This window comes from Rhipicephalus sanguineus, chromosome 9 (genome assembly GCF_013339695.2).
Source record: "Rhipicephalus sanguineus isolate Rsan-2018 chromosome 9, BIME_Rsan_1.4, whole genome shotgun sequence".
Taxonomy (NCBI): domain Eukaryota; kingdom Metazoa; phylum Arthropoda; class Arachnida; order Ixodida; family Ixodidae; genus Rhipicephalus; species Rhipicephalus sanguineus.
In genome coordinates, this window is record NC_051184.2 from 81,569,267 (window position 1) to 81,588,734 (window position 19,468).

The 19,468-nt window shown below is 44.3% G+C and overlaps 3 protein-coding genes across 3 annotated transcripts; 2 read left to right on the forward strand and 1 right to left on the reverse strand.

The window, feature by feature from the left end:
- Nucleotides 1–86: 86 nt before the first annotated feature.
- Nucleotides 87–4,915, forward strand: LOC119405952 (protein OPI10 homolog). The gene is made up of 4 exons (XM_037672777.2): nt 87–252; nt 308–437; nt 3,116–3,223; nt 4,581–4,915. Exons 1-4 carry the CDS (start codon nt 217–219, stop codon nt 4,895–4,897), a joined length of 591 nt encoding a protein of 196 aa, XP_037528705.1. The 5' UTR covers nt 87–216; the 3' UTR covers nt 4,898–4,915.
- On the reverse strand, nt 4,140–9,965 carry LOC119405953 (THAP domain-containing protein 1). The gene is made up of 4 exons (XM_037672778.2): nt 9,607–9,965; nt 8,460–8,658; nt 6,400–6,705; nt 4,140–4,878 (listed from the first exon to the last, which is right to left on the reverse strand). The coding sequence occupies exons 1-3, from the start codon at nt 9,672–9,674 to the stop codon at nt 6,409–6,411; spliced, it is 564 nt and encodes a 187-aa protein (XP_037528706.1). The 5' UTR covers nt 9,675–9,965; the 3' UTR covers nt 4,140–4,878; nt 6,400–6,408.
- A 119-nt stretch (nt 9,966–10,084) lies between these two features.
- Nucleotides 10,085–17,514, forward strand: LOC119405673 (mitochondrial ribosome-associated GTPase 1-like). Its single transcript, XM_037672516.1, has 5 exons — nt 10,085–10,269; nt 11,119–11,183; nt 14,127–14,318; nt 16,496–16,553; nt 17,459–17,514. Exons 1-5 carry the CDS (start codon nt 10,167–10,169, stop codon nt 17,512–17,514), a joined length of 474 nt encoding a protein of 157 aa, XP_037528444.1. The 5' UTR covers nt 10,085–10,166.
- The last annotated feature ends 1,954 nt before the right edge of the window (nt 17,515–19,468 follow it).

Below are 19,468 nucleotides of genomic sequence, written 5' to 3' on the forward strand. Positions count from 1 at the left end.
GGCTTTGCTTTATTGAACGCGTTCGCAGATTACGGGGTTGTCTTTGTAGTTTTTCGCCCGTGTCAGAGGTAGCTGACCTCCTCATCATCATCAGCGCCGCAGGTGAAACCGGTGTTTATGGGCAAAGCGTGGTTTCTGAAGCACTCACACACCCGCTGTAGTATTTGTCGCGGCTGATCTGTCACAGCTTGCTCATCGTGCCGGCCCGGTAGCAACATGAGCATCTTCGGAGCCATCGTAACGGGACGCCTGGTAGGTGAGCCGAGGCTTTTTTCGAGACTTCGCGCTAACGTTGTTCCCAATGCAGGTGCAGACGGACTTTCAGACCGTCGACCAGACCAAGTTTCTCATCAACATACCCGATCCGGACAGCATCAACCACATAGTGGTCTTCCTCACGGGCACCCAACCCTTTCCCGACGGCTTCGGAGGCTCAGGTATGCGGCGGAAAGAAGCGATGAACAACATAAAAATCTGGAGCACGACAAGAGATGACGTGTGGGCGTAGTTGTCAAACAGGCCTTGACGATCTCGAAGCTAACTAAAACGTCGCGGTTTCGTTCAGCCATTCTGTATTAACGTATGCAAATGATGCATCACCGCATCCCTAGGCTCATTGTAGCTGTGCCAACGTAGGTTCGCGCAACTGTTTATGTAATAGCAGATATGGATCGATATATTATGTGAACTAGGCAAGTACTTTGCTCCTCGAGACAGGCGCTTCCGTGGAAATCTTTTTAGGATGACTACCATATTAGAGTCCAGTTCCGTTACCAAGCACGCCTTTAGTAGGGTTGGTAGAATGCACTGCTTTACGGTGAAGTCTGAGTGGCGAATGTGGGTTTGCAAACAATCAAGGCGGTGTGATCGCGTCAGATTAATCCTATTCACAAAGCAGTTTTCTCACGTATCGAACGTGACTTGTTTAAGAATCTTCGGCCCTGTGCCATCCATCCAGTGGATTCGGCGAGAGCATTCGTTGTTTCTCGAAGCAATGTATCTTGCAATGCACACAATAGCACTATACACACGCAGGCACAAATAAGCACCGTCCCTTAACTTTTGAGGCATCTTAGTCAGTTATTCTAGCTCCTCTGCCTGGGCACTCGTTGCTTATTGCTCGACAACGTGCATTATAGATGATCCCTGATCATCATAACATTTGAAAGTATGTATAATATCTGGAAACTAAATATTTGCACTAGTTGGAATTTCTGGTTGGACCAGTTCATCGCTAAGCAAGTCATGTTGCCAAACGAAACTACACTGTTCTCTCTCTCTCTCTTTTTTTTTTTTATAGCCAGCTTGGTTTTGTGGTAGCTCCACTGCTATCAGCTTGGATATAACTCGACACACACATTTGAAGAATATAGCCAGCTCTGGAACGGTTGTCCAATCCACTGTTTTTGCATTTATTCTCGGAGCTGTTGTCTTGCTGAGGAAACCTTCAATAAGAAATAGAGATTGTGATTGACTTTGCCGTTTTCATAGTTTCTTCTGCGGGCGTATTGAGTTAATCGTATGCAGTTAAAAGTGTTAACACTACATCATGGTTGTCAAGACGTCTATAAAGACTATAAAGACTGATTTATGCAGGACAAAAGCTCATGCTGTATTCATGAAGCATCCTTGTTCTTACTTGTACAAGGTGAAACCATGTCAACTTGTTCAATTCCCTATTTTGTTCAAGTTTTTGGCGCTGAACAATTCAATTAATTTTGACAATCCCAGGTAGTCAAAAGTAATCCAGAGCCCTCTCATATGGGGTCCTTTTTAGTCCACTGTGTAGCCATGGGGTGTTGCAAATTAGGGCCACTGAATCTCACATTTTTTATTAAATGAATCGGTTACATTAATTTATTTGTTTCTAAGTTTTATTTATCATTGCTCTTATATTACAGAATCGCAAGTGTTGCAGTTGAAATATGTCATGAAACGGGTGAATTCTATATAATTAGTGACTGAAGAATTTTGGAACACCTTCTGGCCTCAAGTGGGCATAAAAAAAATGGTCACATGCCCGCTTTCACAGAAGCGAAAGCATTTTTACAGTGGTCGTTACAATATTGTTCGTTTAGAGAATAGCTATCCAAATTAATTAACACATGTTCCTTTTATTTTTTCCTGCTTGTTCTACCTCTTCCGTGTAAGATGCCTATATCTTTTTTTTTTTCCTCGTAACATTCCATGTTCTAGATACCTGTGGGCTTTGAAAGTAAGTATAGGTATGTTTGTGTTTACTGTAAGCTACAACATACAAGTTGTGGCTGGATCGTTCTCCCATGACGCTAACTAGCGACCGTCTCGATGAAACAGTTTCTTCATTTTGCCATTGTGCATACCCCTATGCTCTCTTCATAGAGTTAAAATACACAGAGCAACCACTGCTCCGTAATACACACACACACAAACAAAAAACAAACGAGTGGCTAAAAAGCAAGGATAGCAGCACAGTGACAAAGCATACTGCACTAAGAACATCAGTGCTGCTCAACAATGTCCTTCTGTAGGCAATGATTTGAGAAAACTGTTTTATCTTTCCAGAGGTAACGCTTTGTGAATGATTCTCAATCAACCACATTTAATATTGCTATCTGCACATTAATGATGTGTACGCGTGCACGATGAAGAAAACGAAGAGCAGACCTCATTTGTGCTGTGAACTAAACTGGTAAATGCAGCTACCACATTTGCAATTACACATATAGTGTACATCACATTCAGTGCCCATTTTGTGACCTTATCTGCTCTTTGTCTCGTCTTCTGCGCTATTGAAATGTGAATGCCAACCAACTAGCCCAAAGTTTCATTTTGCGGAATATATACACTCAAACCCCGATATAACGAATTATCGGTTATAACGAAGTCAGTGAAGAATAGCCTTGGTAATAGATACAGTGAGTGATTACTGGCAGCTTCTCGAATTCATATCCAACGCCAAGCTGAGCACCATCTTCCGGATCTCCACGCACAGAAATATAACAAATTTTCGAATATAGCGAAGTTATTTTCGTGTCAAATGTGACTGTTATAATGAAGTTTAAGTGTATAGTGGAGCAAACTTGCCCACCATTTGCATAACAATGCCTGCTTGGCCTTCTTTCTTTCTCGGCAGTGTACTTCTGCTACCCCAGCCCTGACGCAGTGGGAAACTGGCAGCTTCTCGGATTCATATCCAACGCCAAGCCGAGCGCCATCTTCCGGATCTCCAAGCACAGAAAAGGTGACTTACTTAGTTCCACTTTCACTGTCGCAACGCTTCTTTGCAGAACTGGGAGCTTATTAGAACGCAGCTCTTAGGGGCCTGTTCAGTGTGTCGGCGTCCATGATTAAACTCGGCACAACGGACACGAAATACAAACGAAGAATACACGAGGACAGGCGCCGGTCCGGTGTCGGCATGCCTTGTCCGTTGTAACCAAGACAACGAACCCGGCAAAAGATGAAAGCAAATGTGGAGAGGATTGCAAAAGGGTGAGGAGGAAAGCAGATTGCCACACGAGACTATGAGATGGCACCATAGTGTTCGCAACGTGTGCCACTGCAAGGGCTGACTGATCCGCTGCAAAGGCATTACCTAATACTGGTGTCACACGAACACTTTTGATCACGATCAGGGCCGAAACGATCAGATGCTGCTTCACGGTCACTTTTAATCGCGATCAGGCCCGATTGGGATTAGGACGATTGCAATCTGTGCATCGAGATCCGGCTCCCAGATCGCGATTTGACTGATGTTTGCGCCAAACTCGATCCGGATTACATTGGACCGTGTAGCGGCGATGATTGTTGATCGCGACCAAGAAGTCCAATCCGGATCGACTCTGATCGCAATCAAAAGCGCCCGTATGACACCGGTATAAGACACAGTTTTCCTGTTAACGATTCACTTACCTTAGTCAAGATGCTGGACAGGCACGCCTACTTGGCAGATGTCACTGGTGTGCTGCTGGAACATCTCTCTTAAAGCGATGATGCCTGGATCACTCACTGTGCAAGCTACGACTGGGCATTGCTATCAACCCATTATATTGGTGATTTAAGAAGCAGTAAGTGAGAGATGAGCTGCGAATAATGGGCAGTGATGTCCCGAAGGTGTCTGTGTCACCGAATACACAATGCCACATCACACCAAAGTCTTTCGAGGGTAGTAGTACTGCGTTTTTAATAGCAGCCTATGTGGCACGTGTGCAGAAGCATAATTGGTCTCCGGTGTGTCCGTGCCACGCAGACGTGTCACACCAAGTTTTTGGCGGGACGGCGAAACATACAAAGCCAAGCCAGTCAGTGTTCCGCAAGTGGCACTGTAACTTCACAGCAGTTCTTCAGCGAACGTAGGCTTAGCACATGCGGCATGGAGGGCTCGTCACGACGCCATAAGACCATCGGCACAAGTCACATCCAGGAAACGTTTTGCTGTATGTGCTCATGGCAAAGATGTGTGATGTTCCACAAAATTTACATATTCGGAGAGAGAGAGGAGGGAGGAACGTGGGGGACACAGTCGAGCATATCCCCTCCCGCTTGTTGTACATGCTGTCGAGCGAGCATTGAGTTGAACAATATGTGCACGTTTGCAGAGTGTTCGGAGATGCACGCATTCTCGGCGCACGGCTTCAGCAGCGTGGCCCAGCTGGGTATCTCGGTCGAGCCGCTGGCCCAGATCCAGTTCCAGGCGTCTTCTCCGGCGGACGCGACGACCGTTGACTCGCACACCGAGTTCTGCACCAAGATGGCGGAGAGCTTGTTCAACCACCTGGCCTCCTACGGCGGCTCCGTCGCGGTGCCCACGCATCCGGGCGAAAGCTTCTTCCCCATGCGGGCGCTGGAGCAGTGGTACTCCAACTTCCGGCGCCGACTCGAGCAGAACCCTAATTTCTGGAAGGGCACGCAATAAAGAGAATGTGTTTTTGTATGTCTTTTGTTATGCAAAAAAAAGCTTTCTTTTGTCAATTATTTCATGCTCGGCAGGCAATGCTGTTTAACCCTTTCACTGTCTGGCGTTTCTGGCTGTGACACTGTTGGCTGGGTTTCGGGAATATTTGTGAAGCTTGAAATGTAGAGGAATGGCACGTTATGAAGTCAAGACAACAAATAGGGGTAGAAAGGGGATTTAACAAGCTCGTTTGCTTGCGTCCAGATTTTTGTCATTCTGGAAATTGGTATCATTATGTTTCTCAAATCCTGACGTCAAATCCCTTTGTGAAATGGCCCTCATATGAGAATAAGTAGGGGTGTGCGAATATTCGAAATTTCGAATATTTTTCTAATAGTGTTTGCTATTCGATTCAATTTGCAAGGGAATTTTACTATTCGAACTTCCCAAAAACAAATACAGTCAACGTCCGATTGAAATCGTTACACTCTCGTATTGCGGCAAAGCTGCCTTTCCAGCTCCGTTACGGTCGAACTTTGCCAAGACACAGTCAACGTCCGATTGAAAGGGGTCCCTAGATTTTCGATATGCTTCACCTCATCACACCCCGGTATTGCGGCAAAGCTGCCTTTCCAGCTCCGTTACGGTCGAACTTTGCCAAGACACAGTCAACGTCTGATTGAAAGGGGTCCCTAGATTTTCGATATGCTTCACCTCATCACACCGGTATTACGGCAAAGCTGCCTTTCAAGCTCTGCTACGGTCACAAATGTACTAACTCAAGAAAACATTGGTTCCAACATGGAGATGAAAGATGTGGCAGATGTGGGGGCTCAATTAATGCTGTTTTGGACCTGAAATTAGGGCAGGAAGTATGAAAAATCGGAAGCCGAAGCTTTTTAGCATCCAAAATTTCAGATGTTCTTATATATTAACCTCTACGAGGCAGATTTGGAACTCCAGACTTGAAGGGAGCACACCCTTGTCCGCCACATCAGTTGGGCTTCCACAGAAGTTGAGAGAGGAGGAGAGGCTGAGGAAATGGCATCTTTGCCTATCACGTGTAAAGTGTTGCCGGCAACACTTTGGTTGCACCAAATCATGTACATAAATAGAATTCGGCCTCTATGTTGCCTCATTCTTGATAAGACAACTATGAAACACCACCCACCGAGTGCTTCATCAACCTAGCGAAAAGAAACACTTTCATGTTGCTATCTCATAAGAATATGCTTAGGAATCCTCTCTAACTTTTTTTTCTGCAATTTCGCTTCGAAGTATTAGAAAAACATTCGAGAAGTATTCGAAAAATATTCGATTCGCACTCACACTTCAATATTCGAATTCGCTTCACACCTGAAATTTTGCTATTCGCACAGCTCTAGAGATAAGGGAAATGCCTTTGTTCAAATGACGTTAGCAGACATTTTAAACAATCCAAATCTGTTGCCGCCTCGGTCAAGAATGCTCTGCATTCAAACAGAATTGAAGCTTGCACACAGGGAAACCGGATGCCCACTTACCCGTACGGTCTACATCTCCATGATGGTCTGGTTGAGCAGGGAGTAGACCATGTCGTTCAGCATGGACACGCGTTCTTCAAGCCGGCGCACCCGCTGCCTCGACAGCTTGAGCTTCTTGCGGAGCGTGTCTCCTTCCTCGGGTAGCCGCACCCTACGCGTTGCGGTGGTCTCCCGTGCCGCCGTTGTCGGGGTCGCTGGCGTGGTGGACAGGGGTGTGCCGTAGCAGTGATCCAGAGACGACGACTCACTGCCCTCGCTGGTCTTGGCCGGTCCGCCGGAGCTGTCCAACACAATCTCCACGACGTCCTGGAACGCACAGAAGGGCACGTCAGCTTCTCCCGACGTCGGAGCAGTCTGAAAAATTCTTGCGTTTCATCAACGGCGACGCACAAGTGCAAATTAATTGGACTTGCAGATAACAGAACACACAGCTGGGCTAGTTCGTCTTGATTCACCTCTGGACTGACTTATACAATGCAAAAGACAAGGATGGGTTGTATGAGTGTGTTTCTATGTTGCCGCGTTGTATCTTGCACTGTACAAGTAAATCCAAACATGAATGGAATATATTTGCAATTGTAACATGGGAGCCCAAGGAAACAGCCTGACAAGACTTCGTCACCCTAAACACGTTGACATAACGCTGGTTAACCAGAAAAAAAAAAGTAAAAAGCACTTTACATGGCATATACGGAAACTTAAGCATGCATATGCGTATTATACATGCAGGCAACATTTTTGATATAGTACTAGCTACTACAAAAAACTGCAAAAGAAGCATGAAAAAGTTACATCATCTTTCCCAGTAATAAATTTTGTAGTCCAGCAAAATTTCCGTGATTTGAAAAAGCTGTTTCCTGCTAACTGTGTTGAGTGATGTATACATAGCAAAAACTGTGCCACCTCTTTTCCATAACGAGTGCGGTGTTTTTTTTACTTGCCAGTCTTCACATCTGCATGCATTATATTTTGTCTTGCTAGACTATAGTGCTGTCAGGATTTTTAGGATGTTGTTATCATTAATGAGTAGACCAGGTTTGTAAACGTGGCACAAATCAGAAGCATCCAGGGAGATCAGATGCAATCCGATGGTCTTTCCACTTACAGACAAATGTGTGTGCACTGTGATTTTTGAAACCTAAATGAATCTCATGCTACCAGGAGCTAATCAAAAACTGAATTTTCCTTAAAGTACAGCAACTTGTGGAAGGTTAGAACCAAACGATCGCGACTGACCAATGGTTTTTCATGCGCAAGGGCCACTTCTGGACAAAGAGTGCCAGACACAAAATGACAATGAGATGACAGTGGTACATGAATTGTGGATCTAATGTGCCTATAAGGGGGCATAAAAGCTGTGTTCCCGCTTCTCTGGCAGCTGGGAGTACACGGTGCTTGCGAAAGCTAGCCAAAGCAACGGGAGAGAGCGTCCACTTTGGCAATGAAGCTGGCCTCCTGCAGGCATGATGATGGACCATTGAATTTCTTCTAATATGTCCAATGACGAGGAGATTTGAAAAGACTGGTTGGGTAAAATGATCGCCACGCGGCATCTTACCAGTTAATGTGATTAAGATTGGTGACGAAGCCTTCTGCAGAGCTCTTGAAGGCAACAGCCATGAAATGAAAATCTCTGTGGAATGCTTCAGCAGGGGATAGAATGTAAAATTGAGCTAGTTGGTATGGATTCATACTTAGGACTGTGCAGCGCTCGCGAAGAGATGAAGGATGAAATAATTGCACACGACATGTGCTCACCTGAATTTTTATCCAGAAACACAATAAAGAAGATATCTAGGAAAGTTATCAGACTACATGAAAGGTGCTCAAGACAATAAAGAACTTTTTCTGGCTGTTGCCCCTTTGTTAAACTAGCGTCTGTCACGTGGTCCATTGACTTTCCTAGATATCTTTTTTTGTTTTCTGAATAAAAATTCAGTTGAGAGTCAGTGCATGTCATGTGCACTTCTTTCATCCTTCGTCTTTTTACGAGTGCTGCACAGTCCGAAGTATGCAAACGTGCCAGACACGTTCAATGGCCCATTCACGTGTGCAACTACCTGCTGCCTATCGTCCGGGTAGGCAAAGATGGTTGGCACGGCGTCGGGTCGCAGCCTGGCGGTGTTGCTCGTGCGCACGAAGCTGCGCTCCAGGAAGTGGTCCGAGCAGAGAACGGAGTCCGCGGTCGGTTCCCAAGGTTCCGGCAGGTTCACATTGTGCACCCATGCCTTCAGGAGCAGTGGAGAGTCCAGTGGAAACCTGCACGCAAGCATGATGCCGCACCTTTTACAGTAGTCAGCAAACTTTGCTATAATCAGCTCTGAAATTGGTGTTTTGATGCCAGAAGTTTAACTACGAAGGCAGCTCACATTTGAAAGTGGTCTGGGTTGACCACAGGATGCGTGACTCTGCATCAGTCACCGAATATAAGGTTTCTCATTCCCAGTAACCAAGAAATAAACAAATAAAACAAGGCTGACCATTCTTTCAGGCATCACTGCATTGAAAGAAAAATTGTGAACATCAAGAAAAGAGTAGTCACTTGGCCACCTCTTGCAAGGGCTGGAAACGACAGTGAAGGATTCCAGGTTACATTACATTATACCATCTGGGATGTATCTACCGTGCACAATCGGTTTTGTAGCCTCAAGTTATGTTTCCGTATATCAGCTGAGACCAGCACATTACGGACGAGAAGCGAAACTGCGAACCTCCATCTACGTGGCTTGACAACGCCGGGCACAATTAAATCGGCCGCGGCACAAACGTGTCAATGTTACACTTAGCTGACATCCCTTTGATACCATAAAAAGCAACAATTAACGCTGCCGTGTGCACGACCCAGGTGAAAATGAGTAACTGGGAATCCAGCTGGTTTGAACTGGCATTAACTGGTATCAACTGGTTCCGGTTACAACCCAACTGGCCACCAACTGGAACCATGACCAGCTGAACAGGAAGCAGCTGGTCATGGTTCACACTATTCGACTGCTAGTGTGAAGCCTGTTTGCTCTATCAACAAACAAACCACATATTCTAACACGTGTCACAAACGACCATCCTAAAGTCACGCACAGAACGCTGCAGTTCTTCAGCTGTTGCAGCAAGGCGATTACTTGGAAATACGCGCTGCTTTCGGCAGTTCATGACAGCGGACACCAGTGCCCTTCGTGGTTACAGAGCGCGCCGCACACGGATAATCCTTACTTGTGGAAAGTCGTGCCAGGGCAGTGATCGCTGTCGTTCTCGCAGTTCCAAGCTTCGCAGACGGGCATTCTTGCGTCTCTGGCTTTCTCGGTGTAGTAGCAAAGTGCCACGCACACTTCCAGCAGAGTCGTAATCTAAAATCACTCAACACTCGCGGTGCTAGCTCATCGCATTACGCTTACAACTGCGGTAAGCGGCCGTTCGGCGCAACATACGGGCACGTCCAATCTTCCAATCTTCGAGCGACGATGAACCTAGCTGGCTCGAAACACCGAGATCAAGTTAAGTTATGCCGCCAACGAGTTCACAGCAATGGAGGTAGCCACATATATCGCTCCTCAGAGGCAAAAACCCGCCATTAAAAACGGATTACTGCGCAAATCGAAACGGCGCAAGACGGCGCCTCGGTAGTTAGTCATCATCATCATTTTTTGTTCTTAAAAAGAGCCAGTTTAGAGCCATTCATAGCTTTGTTTTCGGCCAGCCGCATCCAAAATAGCGCGGTCTGTCTGCTACGCACATGGCTACACTATACTTTCGTTGATGATCGAACAGCGGAGATGAGCAGCTCTTCCTTTCAAGCGGTGACGACCGCTTTCCGCAAGACCTTCGACGTGGCGCCGAAAAACATAGCGAAATGGTTTCCCACGCATATGTACACAGGTGCGTATGCATTCCGCATACCTGAAGGTTTGTCCGGCCGCGACGACCGAGAAAATTGCGAGATCGCGCGCTGGGATGTCAAATGCCGCTGTAACGCGGTGGCTTTTGGTCGCGATCGGACCTGATCCAGATCGAATTCCTTGATCGTGATTGGATCCTTTGAGCAAGCTACAGTGGGGAGCCAATCACTACTGAGAAAACTTATCCCGCGATCGGGTTTATTCGCGATCGGCAGCTAGTGCACCGTGTTACTCCGGTAAAAGTCTTGTGGCCATAGGAGATAACTACGGGAAATCACGCATCAGCGCAGTCACAGGCATGCTTACTACGTGAAAGGCGGCGCGGAGCACTGACGATGTTGTGCCAACCTACGATAAGACCTCTTTGAAAACATATCGCGCGCATTTTAAGATCGACCGTTCTGGAAAGCTTTCTGGAGGATTGGTGCTCAAGAACTTACAGATTGAATTGAGGGTGATAGCATGATTTCACGCTGCCTCGTTAAAGAAAGAAAATTACTAAATTTCACTATGTTGCACTCTTTCTGCGTCATGTTGACGGGCGGCCTTAAAGTTGGGCGTGTTGACTGGCATGATCATTGTTTCAGGAGGCAGTTTCAACGTTTGACATAACTTCTAACAGTTTATTGTGTAAGTATTGAAGGCTGTCATGAAACTTGGTAGCTGTTTCTCGGAATAAAAAACTTATTTGAACACGAATTTCACTTACTTGCTATATCTGCTTCACAAACGCACACACTTGAAAGACAGCCTTGCATTTCAAACTTCACGTATAATTACTTGAAATTATGTCTACCATCTGACCATGCAGTGCTTTCAATTTATGCAGGCATGAAAGACATGCAGCGCAAGCTCAAGTCAGTGGATTGTGTCCTGGAACTTCACGATGCTCGGGTATCCTTTTAAAAGCTTGAAATTACTTGGCAAAATTCGATTACGTCTGCCACAGGTCATTAAAGAAATGTTTCGGACAACTTGAAGATTCATCAGGATATCAATTCAAAGGTTTTTGTTTCTTAGCATCCTTTTCTAAAATGTTTACATAGAGACTTCATGTTGGCAGTGTCCTCTCATCCTCAATCTCACCCTTTATTTGCGATATGATGAAGGAAAAAAATACTTAATCGACCATGAAAGCTGGTGATCATACTCGTGCTTCCGTAGCAATCTGCAGTTGGGAGCCAATCGCAGCGACCACTGCGCTATTGCGTATGATTTGGGACCAGCTATTTGCATGCTGTTGGTTCCAGCGCCATTTCTTGTTTGGCCAGTATCAAGCGCTGCAAACCTCCACCTTCAGTTGAACTGCTGTCTTGTTTGGCATCTGCTTGCATGCCAGAGGCCACAGCCACTAGGTGATAATGCGTCTGTGAAGTAAACGCAGAGGCTTTAGCATGGAGAACTGTGGCAGTTACACTGTATGAGGGCTGATTGCTATGGCCTATTGCATTTCTATGGCCTATTTTCGCCTGTTTCATGCTTAGTCTGCTGAACATATCGTAAGTGGCGCGAAGCTAGGAACATGAAAAAGGGCCGGAGGAAAGAGACAGAAGAGCGCCAACCTTGTTCAGCAATGTTCAGCAATGTTCAGCAAACTAAGGCACCAACTCGCCCAAAAACAAGTTCTTCTACATGCTTAGTCATTTGGATGCCTGCTGGGGTTTCCAGTGACCATCACAGAACTCTCAAAGTGCTGTGCAATAAAGGATAAAGAAGAAAAATTCGTAGTGCCGTATGAGAATTTGTACTCTGGGCCATTTTACCTAACAATAATGGGTGGGAAAAATTTTGCTAGTGTGCTTTCCCACATAATCTTATTTTTACACACTCGAGGAGACTGGCCTACAAGCAAAAACAAAGCAAGAGCATATGAACTGATGCGCCTACTACGTCCTTCGGGATTTCGGGCTTGCCACTTTGCGATCCTAAGCTTGACTGATCAACATTGCCATGAGCTAGAGGTTGGCTACATTGTGTACGACAACCTATCACTCTATATCTGTTACAATGGACCCACAGATGACATAGATTCAGATATTACAGACCATTATTCTTGCAAGAGCTTGGTACATCTATATTATTAGGGGAACCAACAACTGGAAAGAATGTGTGATTATATCCTGGTGGAAATGAAAAGACCGTGAATTATAGTGACGGATTCAAGCATTGTTTTCATGATTGGAGTAGGACAGGGATTTGTGATTTTTTAATTGCGTTTAAAAGCCACAAAAATGCAGTATGCCACACAGCCTAATGTAAGAGCATTGATTATGCACTATGGTGTCATTCCATTTGCTGTATGTAGTCTGATGTTTTTATGCACACCATAATTAGTGCTCAAGGTTAGAGTATGTACCCACTCTATTCTGTGCTGCTTACGAGGTAAAAGGAGTTGGCACTGAGAAGTGGTGCTGCCTTCGTGGCAACTAGTGGAACATAATAATATGTGGGGTTTAACGTTCCAAAACCACAATATGATTATGACCTCTCACTGTCTGCAGCATGTATTTTGTGTACTACTTCACAGTTGCTGCAGATCGAAAAATTCTGATTATAAATGTTCCGCAGCGGTTTCTGCATTGGAATTCTGTTACTAGACACTCAGAGTGGTGAGCTTTTTCGTTGCACTAAAGAAAACAGGTGCCATAAAAATTGGTTGCCGGTCCTTTTAATGCAACAAATTCTGCTCTTAACAGATACAGCTTAAATGACTACAGATAGTGATAGACGAAAATTATGGAAATATATTGTCTAAACGAGGTATATATAAGATACTTTGCTGCAGTGATGCCTGCATGCAGTAGTATGGTGCTGCAACTTTTTTTTGGCCACTCGCGGAGTGTTTGAAGATTTGCACTTGTTTTTCGAGGAGAAAGCACACTGGTGGCAGGGTTCCTTACTTGCACGCTTACCTTGGATTTTTTATGATTTTTGTAATCACTTCGAGGTTTCAATAAACCAAAAATAAATGGCAGTATGAGGAAAGTTCAGTCATTTCGAAGCATGCCATGGATCAGGTTTTGGGCAGTATGAACTTATAATAAAGCACACCTGTGGGCTGTAACGTAAAAAAAAGCCTACCTCCAGTATTCTCGCATGTCTCCTAGACTGTGCAGAATGGTCCAGTGCTTACTGCACATAATCTCGCACCTGTTATCATGCTATTGTTCTGTGTTCGTTTATTTATTTATTTATTTATTGAAAATACCTCAAGGACCCTGTACACAGGGTCTTACATGAAGGGTGGGAGAAACGAACAAGTTAACGTTCGCAAAGCATCATTCAGTGTTGTTTTTGAAATGTGCATGGTTGACGTGGAGGACGATGTCTGAGGCAAGCTTGACAAAAAATTATTGTAGGTGGGTGGCAATGCGGGCACGGGAGGGTATGCGGCTTTATCATGACTGATGCGTTGAGAGATGTGACGAGCTGGATTGTTGGGAGAACAGTTAGCCAAAACATGAAAAAAATTTATGATAAAGTGAAAGTCTTGCAATTTTGTGGCGCATCTCAAGACTAGGTAGACCTGCTTTTTCCTTTAGGTTAGTTACACTAGTAGTGTACGAGTAATATAAATAAATATAATGGCATGGTTTTGTATTGATTCAATGAGATCACTTGGAACGCGTTCAGGGGGATCCCAGACAGAACAAGCATACTCTATTGGCTCGAATGAGTGTTTTGTAAGCTAGTAATTTCACCGGAAGAGATGGATGCATGTGTTAGATTTCACTTGAGCTAACCCAAAAGTATGGTTAGCGTCATTAGTAATCTTGGCATAATCATGGTTATTGGTGAAAGCAGCAGTTTTTCCTTAACCATTGCTGATGGCAACAGGTTCCGTTGAGTGGCCGGAACCCGCACTTCCTGTCCATGATAGCGGCCATCAAGCCTCACGTCTTGCTTCTCAACAAGTCTGACCTCGCCGACCCCAACCACAAGGCGACCGTTGACCAGCAGTTGCGTGACCAGGGCACGCAGAACATCCTCCACATCCGCAGCACGGAGCCCATCCGCAACGTTGATAGGGTTGGTGGATCTCCGTGACCAACGCTGCGCAAGCCTCTTTTCCAATGCTTCCATTAAAAGGGCCGTGCAACACTTTTTCAGCATGGTCAAAAAACGCTGCCAATCGGTAGTCGAGGCTCCTGAGAACATGCGAGCCAAACATTATAGCGCAGCATGAGATCTGGAATCTACAATTAATTCTCAAACTCGGCTAGAAATCGCTCTTTCCTCTCTTGACAAATGATGCCATGAAACCAAGTGACCGCTCCATAAACACAAAGTCCTTTGAGCATCGTGAGCTACATAGCTACCACAGGATGCCTCCACGTGCAATCACACTGAAAGTAAGCCACACATTAAAAAAAAATGCTCAAAGTCATGACGCATGCCGACGAATGGACGTAGCTTCCCCCTTGTCATCCCCCTCCCCCTTTGTGTAGCTTTCAGTGTGCTCGCTGGTATGAAAAGAGAGAGAAAGCGTTTAAAGCGTGCGACAGATCCATGTAACTCCGCTCGTACTTGACAGGTTCTGAAAATTCTTGCAGCAGTTGATTCATGAGGCAATAAAATTCTTTAATGAAGCCATTCGATCATTACTTGGGAAAGTGTTGCAGGGCCCCTTTAAAACACTGTAATGCACCAACTCATGATATATGCTAAACAGACCTAGATACTAGCTCAAATTTCTAATTTCAGCGCTGAGAACTGAATGCATTGTCTGTAGTGCTAGCATATTTTTTTCCATCCGCCATGGTAGGTTAGTGGCCGTGGTGTTGTGTGTTGTTAAAGGAGTACTGACGCAATTTCGAGGCATCGCAAAGATGCATTTTTATTTGATGAAGCAGCACACAAAAAAACACAATCACGCACACATAAAACACAGGCGCTCTGTTTGCGTCATTTTATGTGTGCGTGATTCTATCCTTTTATGTGCTGCTTCATCAAATATCGTGGCTCACCAACTAGCCTATCGGTACATACATTTTTAGTTTCCTTGGCATTCAGCGTTAATGCTCTCCACACACCTGAGCAGCACAACATGTATACAATCTTTAGTTTGATTTAAAGTTTTTGGCGCCCAGCATCTGCAAGCCAGCACCGCCACAATGATCAGTATCATGACCAGACAACACAGTTCACTGATTTTGCAAATGCTGCATCCTGCATGCGGCCTAAATCGCCAGAATTGTTGGACAACATTCCACTCATCGTTCTTTATGTGCAACTGACAGCAGATGACAGAGCTGCTGCTAGCTAGTACGTCGCAAGTGGCTGTCTCCCCGAGATGTCAGACTATTGATTGATTGAAGCAACTTTATTGATGTCCACTGAAAACATGTCTACTATGAAACGGCACCCTCGATATTGAAGCCCAAAGTGTTTTTTTTTAAGGTAGCGATATTTAAAATATATTAAATGCATTTCCAGGCACCACAATACTCCTTTTAGCGCTCTTGACGCCAGTGTTTTTATTAGAACAACAGGCCAATTAAAGTTCGTCTCAGTGCTTCTTTAAACTCGAGGTTTGGGTACAATCGCAGTTGTGGTCTCTGCATTTAATGGGTGACGAAACACCTAAACGCTTGTGTACTTGCATTTAATTGTGTAGGTGATGCATTTTGCACAGCATGCATCATTTCATGAAAGTAACAAGTCGAAAGTCAGTAAACATGAGAAATATCAAAGCACCGGGTCACTAAGTTATAGCTTCTTCTCAAAATGACAGCTGTAGCACTTTTGTCAAACTCTGTTCATAAATAGGGAGTCTAAGGACAAAGTTTCTGTAAAACCTTTTTCGTAAACTGTAAATTTCATGCTGAACAGTGTGTGCAGCGGCCACAAAGGATCAAAATTTCTGAATAATTGTTCAGATGGGTGTCTCACCTGCAAAAGAAGGCTAAAATCAAAGGACACTGCTCACAGAACAAAATGAAACAACAAAACTTGTGTAATTGCTCGAGATGATCTTGTCGTGCCACTACGAATCTCGTGACTAAAGTTGACGCAAGTATACGAGCCAATATTTTGCTAATGCACCGTAAACTAGGAGGGGGAAGCAAAAAGTACACGCTCCTTACTTAACCCTGACTTGATGCCTTTCGTTCCATGAGCATCTTACATGTGTAACTAATTTACGAAAGCATCTCTTTGGGCCAATGCTCACATGTGTATCTGATATGTGAAAACATACTGTGCAGATTGTGCCCATGGTTGCAGACCTGATTCGCCAGTCCGGAGCGCTACAACCGACAAGAGGTGAGCGCTTTAGCGGGCTGTGTTCCACTTGCCAATGTGCCTCGATGAAGTGCAGCTAAGTGTGGCTCCACAGAGCTGCCCATGTTAAGACGTGCAGTGGACATTTTTTACGTCAGGAATACAGATTCAGATTTGAAGAAAGCGTGCACTTCGTCACTGATGCTCTTGGGCAGACAAAGCTTCCGCATAACGTAATCGTAAACCTACACTAAACGCATGAACTGTGTATTTACGATTTAAAAGAAGTTGCAAAGAAACCCGAGAAGAAACTAAGAAGTGCGAATGTGGAACTTAGTACATCTCAAATTCAACAGGATACAGTAGTGCACTGCTTCGAAACGGTTATAAACCTTAAGTTTACGTGCTTGGAAATTATTAAGTTTGTTCACACGATATCAGAAGTGTATGGAGCTGGCGAGTTTCACAAAAAATTTTATATAGTTCAGAAAGGCACTCGTAGTCAATGACCACCAGTAAACAGTTGAATCACAGCAAATAAAATGTACATAATTTCGGATGACAAGTTAATGAAACACGTCTGGAAATTTTTGCTGAGTTCTCCATGCCCCTGAGGTTGCACAGTTCAAAAATCTCTTTCTTTTGCTGGGTCAAGTTTTTTGTCACATGCAGTGCTGCAAACTTTCCGGAGTTTTTAGAGCACCTTTAATTGCTCTCTGTAAGTGCAGTCCACTCTTGCCGATGCCTTGTTGAAAATGATTTACCAACCACAGTCAACATTTCCAGAATGGAATTCAGGCGTCTTCGCAGACCACACACAGACATTGGCCTTGTGTTAAACAAGGCACTTTCTAGCAGTTGTGTTAGACAAGCGTTCCTGATAGCTTTACTTATTACTAAAGGTGTTCCCTTTCATAATGTACCATTCTGTACTTGACCTCTTGCAGGTACGACCATACCTCTCCCATATCAATGCAACAGTGCTGTGTGCAGTGCCATCTGATGGGAGATTTACGAATGCTTAGTTCTGTCATGAGGCAATGACTGGTACACCTAGGAGAAAAATTTAATTAGGCATACCATTGAGCTTCAATGTTAGTGTAGTACGTCTTTTTGCGTGCCTGTCTAGATGTTGAATCCGTTCATACTGTAACTTGTAATTATGTATTAAACAGTATTGTATAGTAATTCATGCAGAAATGTGTACATCCCAAGAGTTTGATTTAAAAGGTGTTGACTTTCTATTACGAAGTTGTCTCGCACAGCTTGATCGTTAGCGTGAAGCCACGTCTTGCAGTCTTTTCAATCTCTCAATACGCAGTGGGGGTTATATCGACACAGCAGTCGATTAAACACAAATTGTTTGTGACGCATTAAAAAGGTACATGTTTTACTAATGTCCACTGACACTTATCAACAGTTCATAAGTTAGTGTCACTAAGTCTTGCTGTTTGTTCTGACCAGGCTTTAAAGTCTCCTTCATTGGAGGGGTGCCCTGAAATAGCGACAATATATATGTGTGTGTGTGTGTGTGTGTGTGGTGTGTGTGTGTGTGTGTGTGTGTGTGTGTGTGTGTGTGTGGTGTGTGTGTGTGTGTGTGGTGTGTGTGTGTGTGTGTGTGTGGTTGTGTGGTGTGTGTGTGGTGTGTGTGTGTGTGTAGCATCGGACGCGTTATTCAAAGGTCGCAGGTTCGGTCCCTGCCGGCAGCAAGTTATCTTTTCGGTCCACTTTACTTTCTTCACATTTATATCCCAATTATCACAAATAACATCTCCTATACTTTCCTTGGCATTATTGTCTGTTAGTTCTCAATAATATTCCGTCTAACAAAGAAAACGAGCCCTTAAAAGCCATCTTCTTTCTTTTATATATATATGTGTGTGTGTGTGTGTGTGTGTGTGTGTGTGTGTGTGCGTGTGTGTGTTGTGTGTGTGTGTGTGTGTGTGTGTGTATAGCATCGGACGCGTTATTCAAAGGTCGCAGGTTCGGTCCCTGCCGGCAGCAAGTTATCTTTTCGTCCACTTTACTTTCTTCACATTTATATCCCAATTATCACAAATAACATCTCCTATACTTCCTTGGCATTATTGTCTGTTAGTTCTCAATAATATTCCGTCTAACAAAGAAAAACGAGCCCTTAAAAGCCATCTTCTTTCTTTTATATATATATATGTGTGTGTGTGTGTGTGTGTGTGTGTGTGTGTGTGTGTGTGTGTGTGTGTGTGTGTGTGTGTGTGTATGTATGTACTCTCGAAGAAAAGATCGCATAGCAGCAATCTTTTCGCCGCAAAACCGATGCTGCTGTGGCCTCAATCATGGGCCGCTGGAACGCGGTGTGAGCTGGCATACCGAAGAATAAACGCAGGATTTCTAGATATACCGGTCAAGATCCACTTTCGCGGTTGTATTATCCAATTATGGGCAAAAATGTGATCGTATTAAACGCATTAAACTGCATTATTTTCAAGGGATGTTGGCCGGGAATACAACAGAACGTATTATGCAGATATTATATCAACGAGATTCCACTGGTGTGTGTGTGTGTGTGTGTGTGTGTGTGTTGTTGTGTGTGTGTGTGTTGTGTGGTGTGTGTGTGTGTGTGTGTGTGTGTGGTGTGTGTAAGTTAAGCGTTAAGAGAGGTGTTTGCGATGGTCACAGCGCAGTGAAGCCAACTGTCTCTGGAACTGAACAAATGTTATGATTTTTATACAAATACATATATTATTCCAAATGTATTTCAGCCATTTATTCAACATGTCAGTCCAATCAAGCAAAAAATGAAATTGTTTTGGGAACGATTTTCAAAAATAACTCGGGATGTAAACGCTCAAAGATATGTGAGCTCAAAGTAAGTAACATTCTTGACTCACTGAATTCAGAACCTCAGGCACGACCATGCTATATTTTTTTTCACTACCACTTGCCTAATAAAGTAGGCAAATAACGTGCATCTTTGC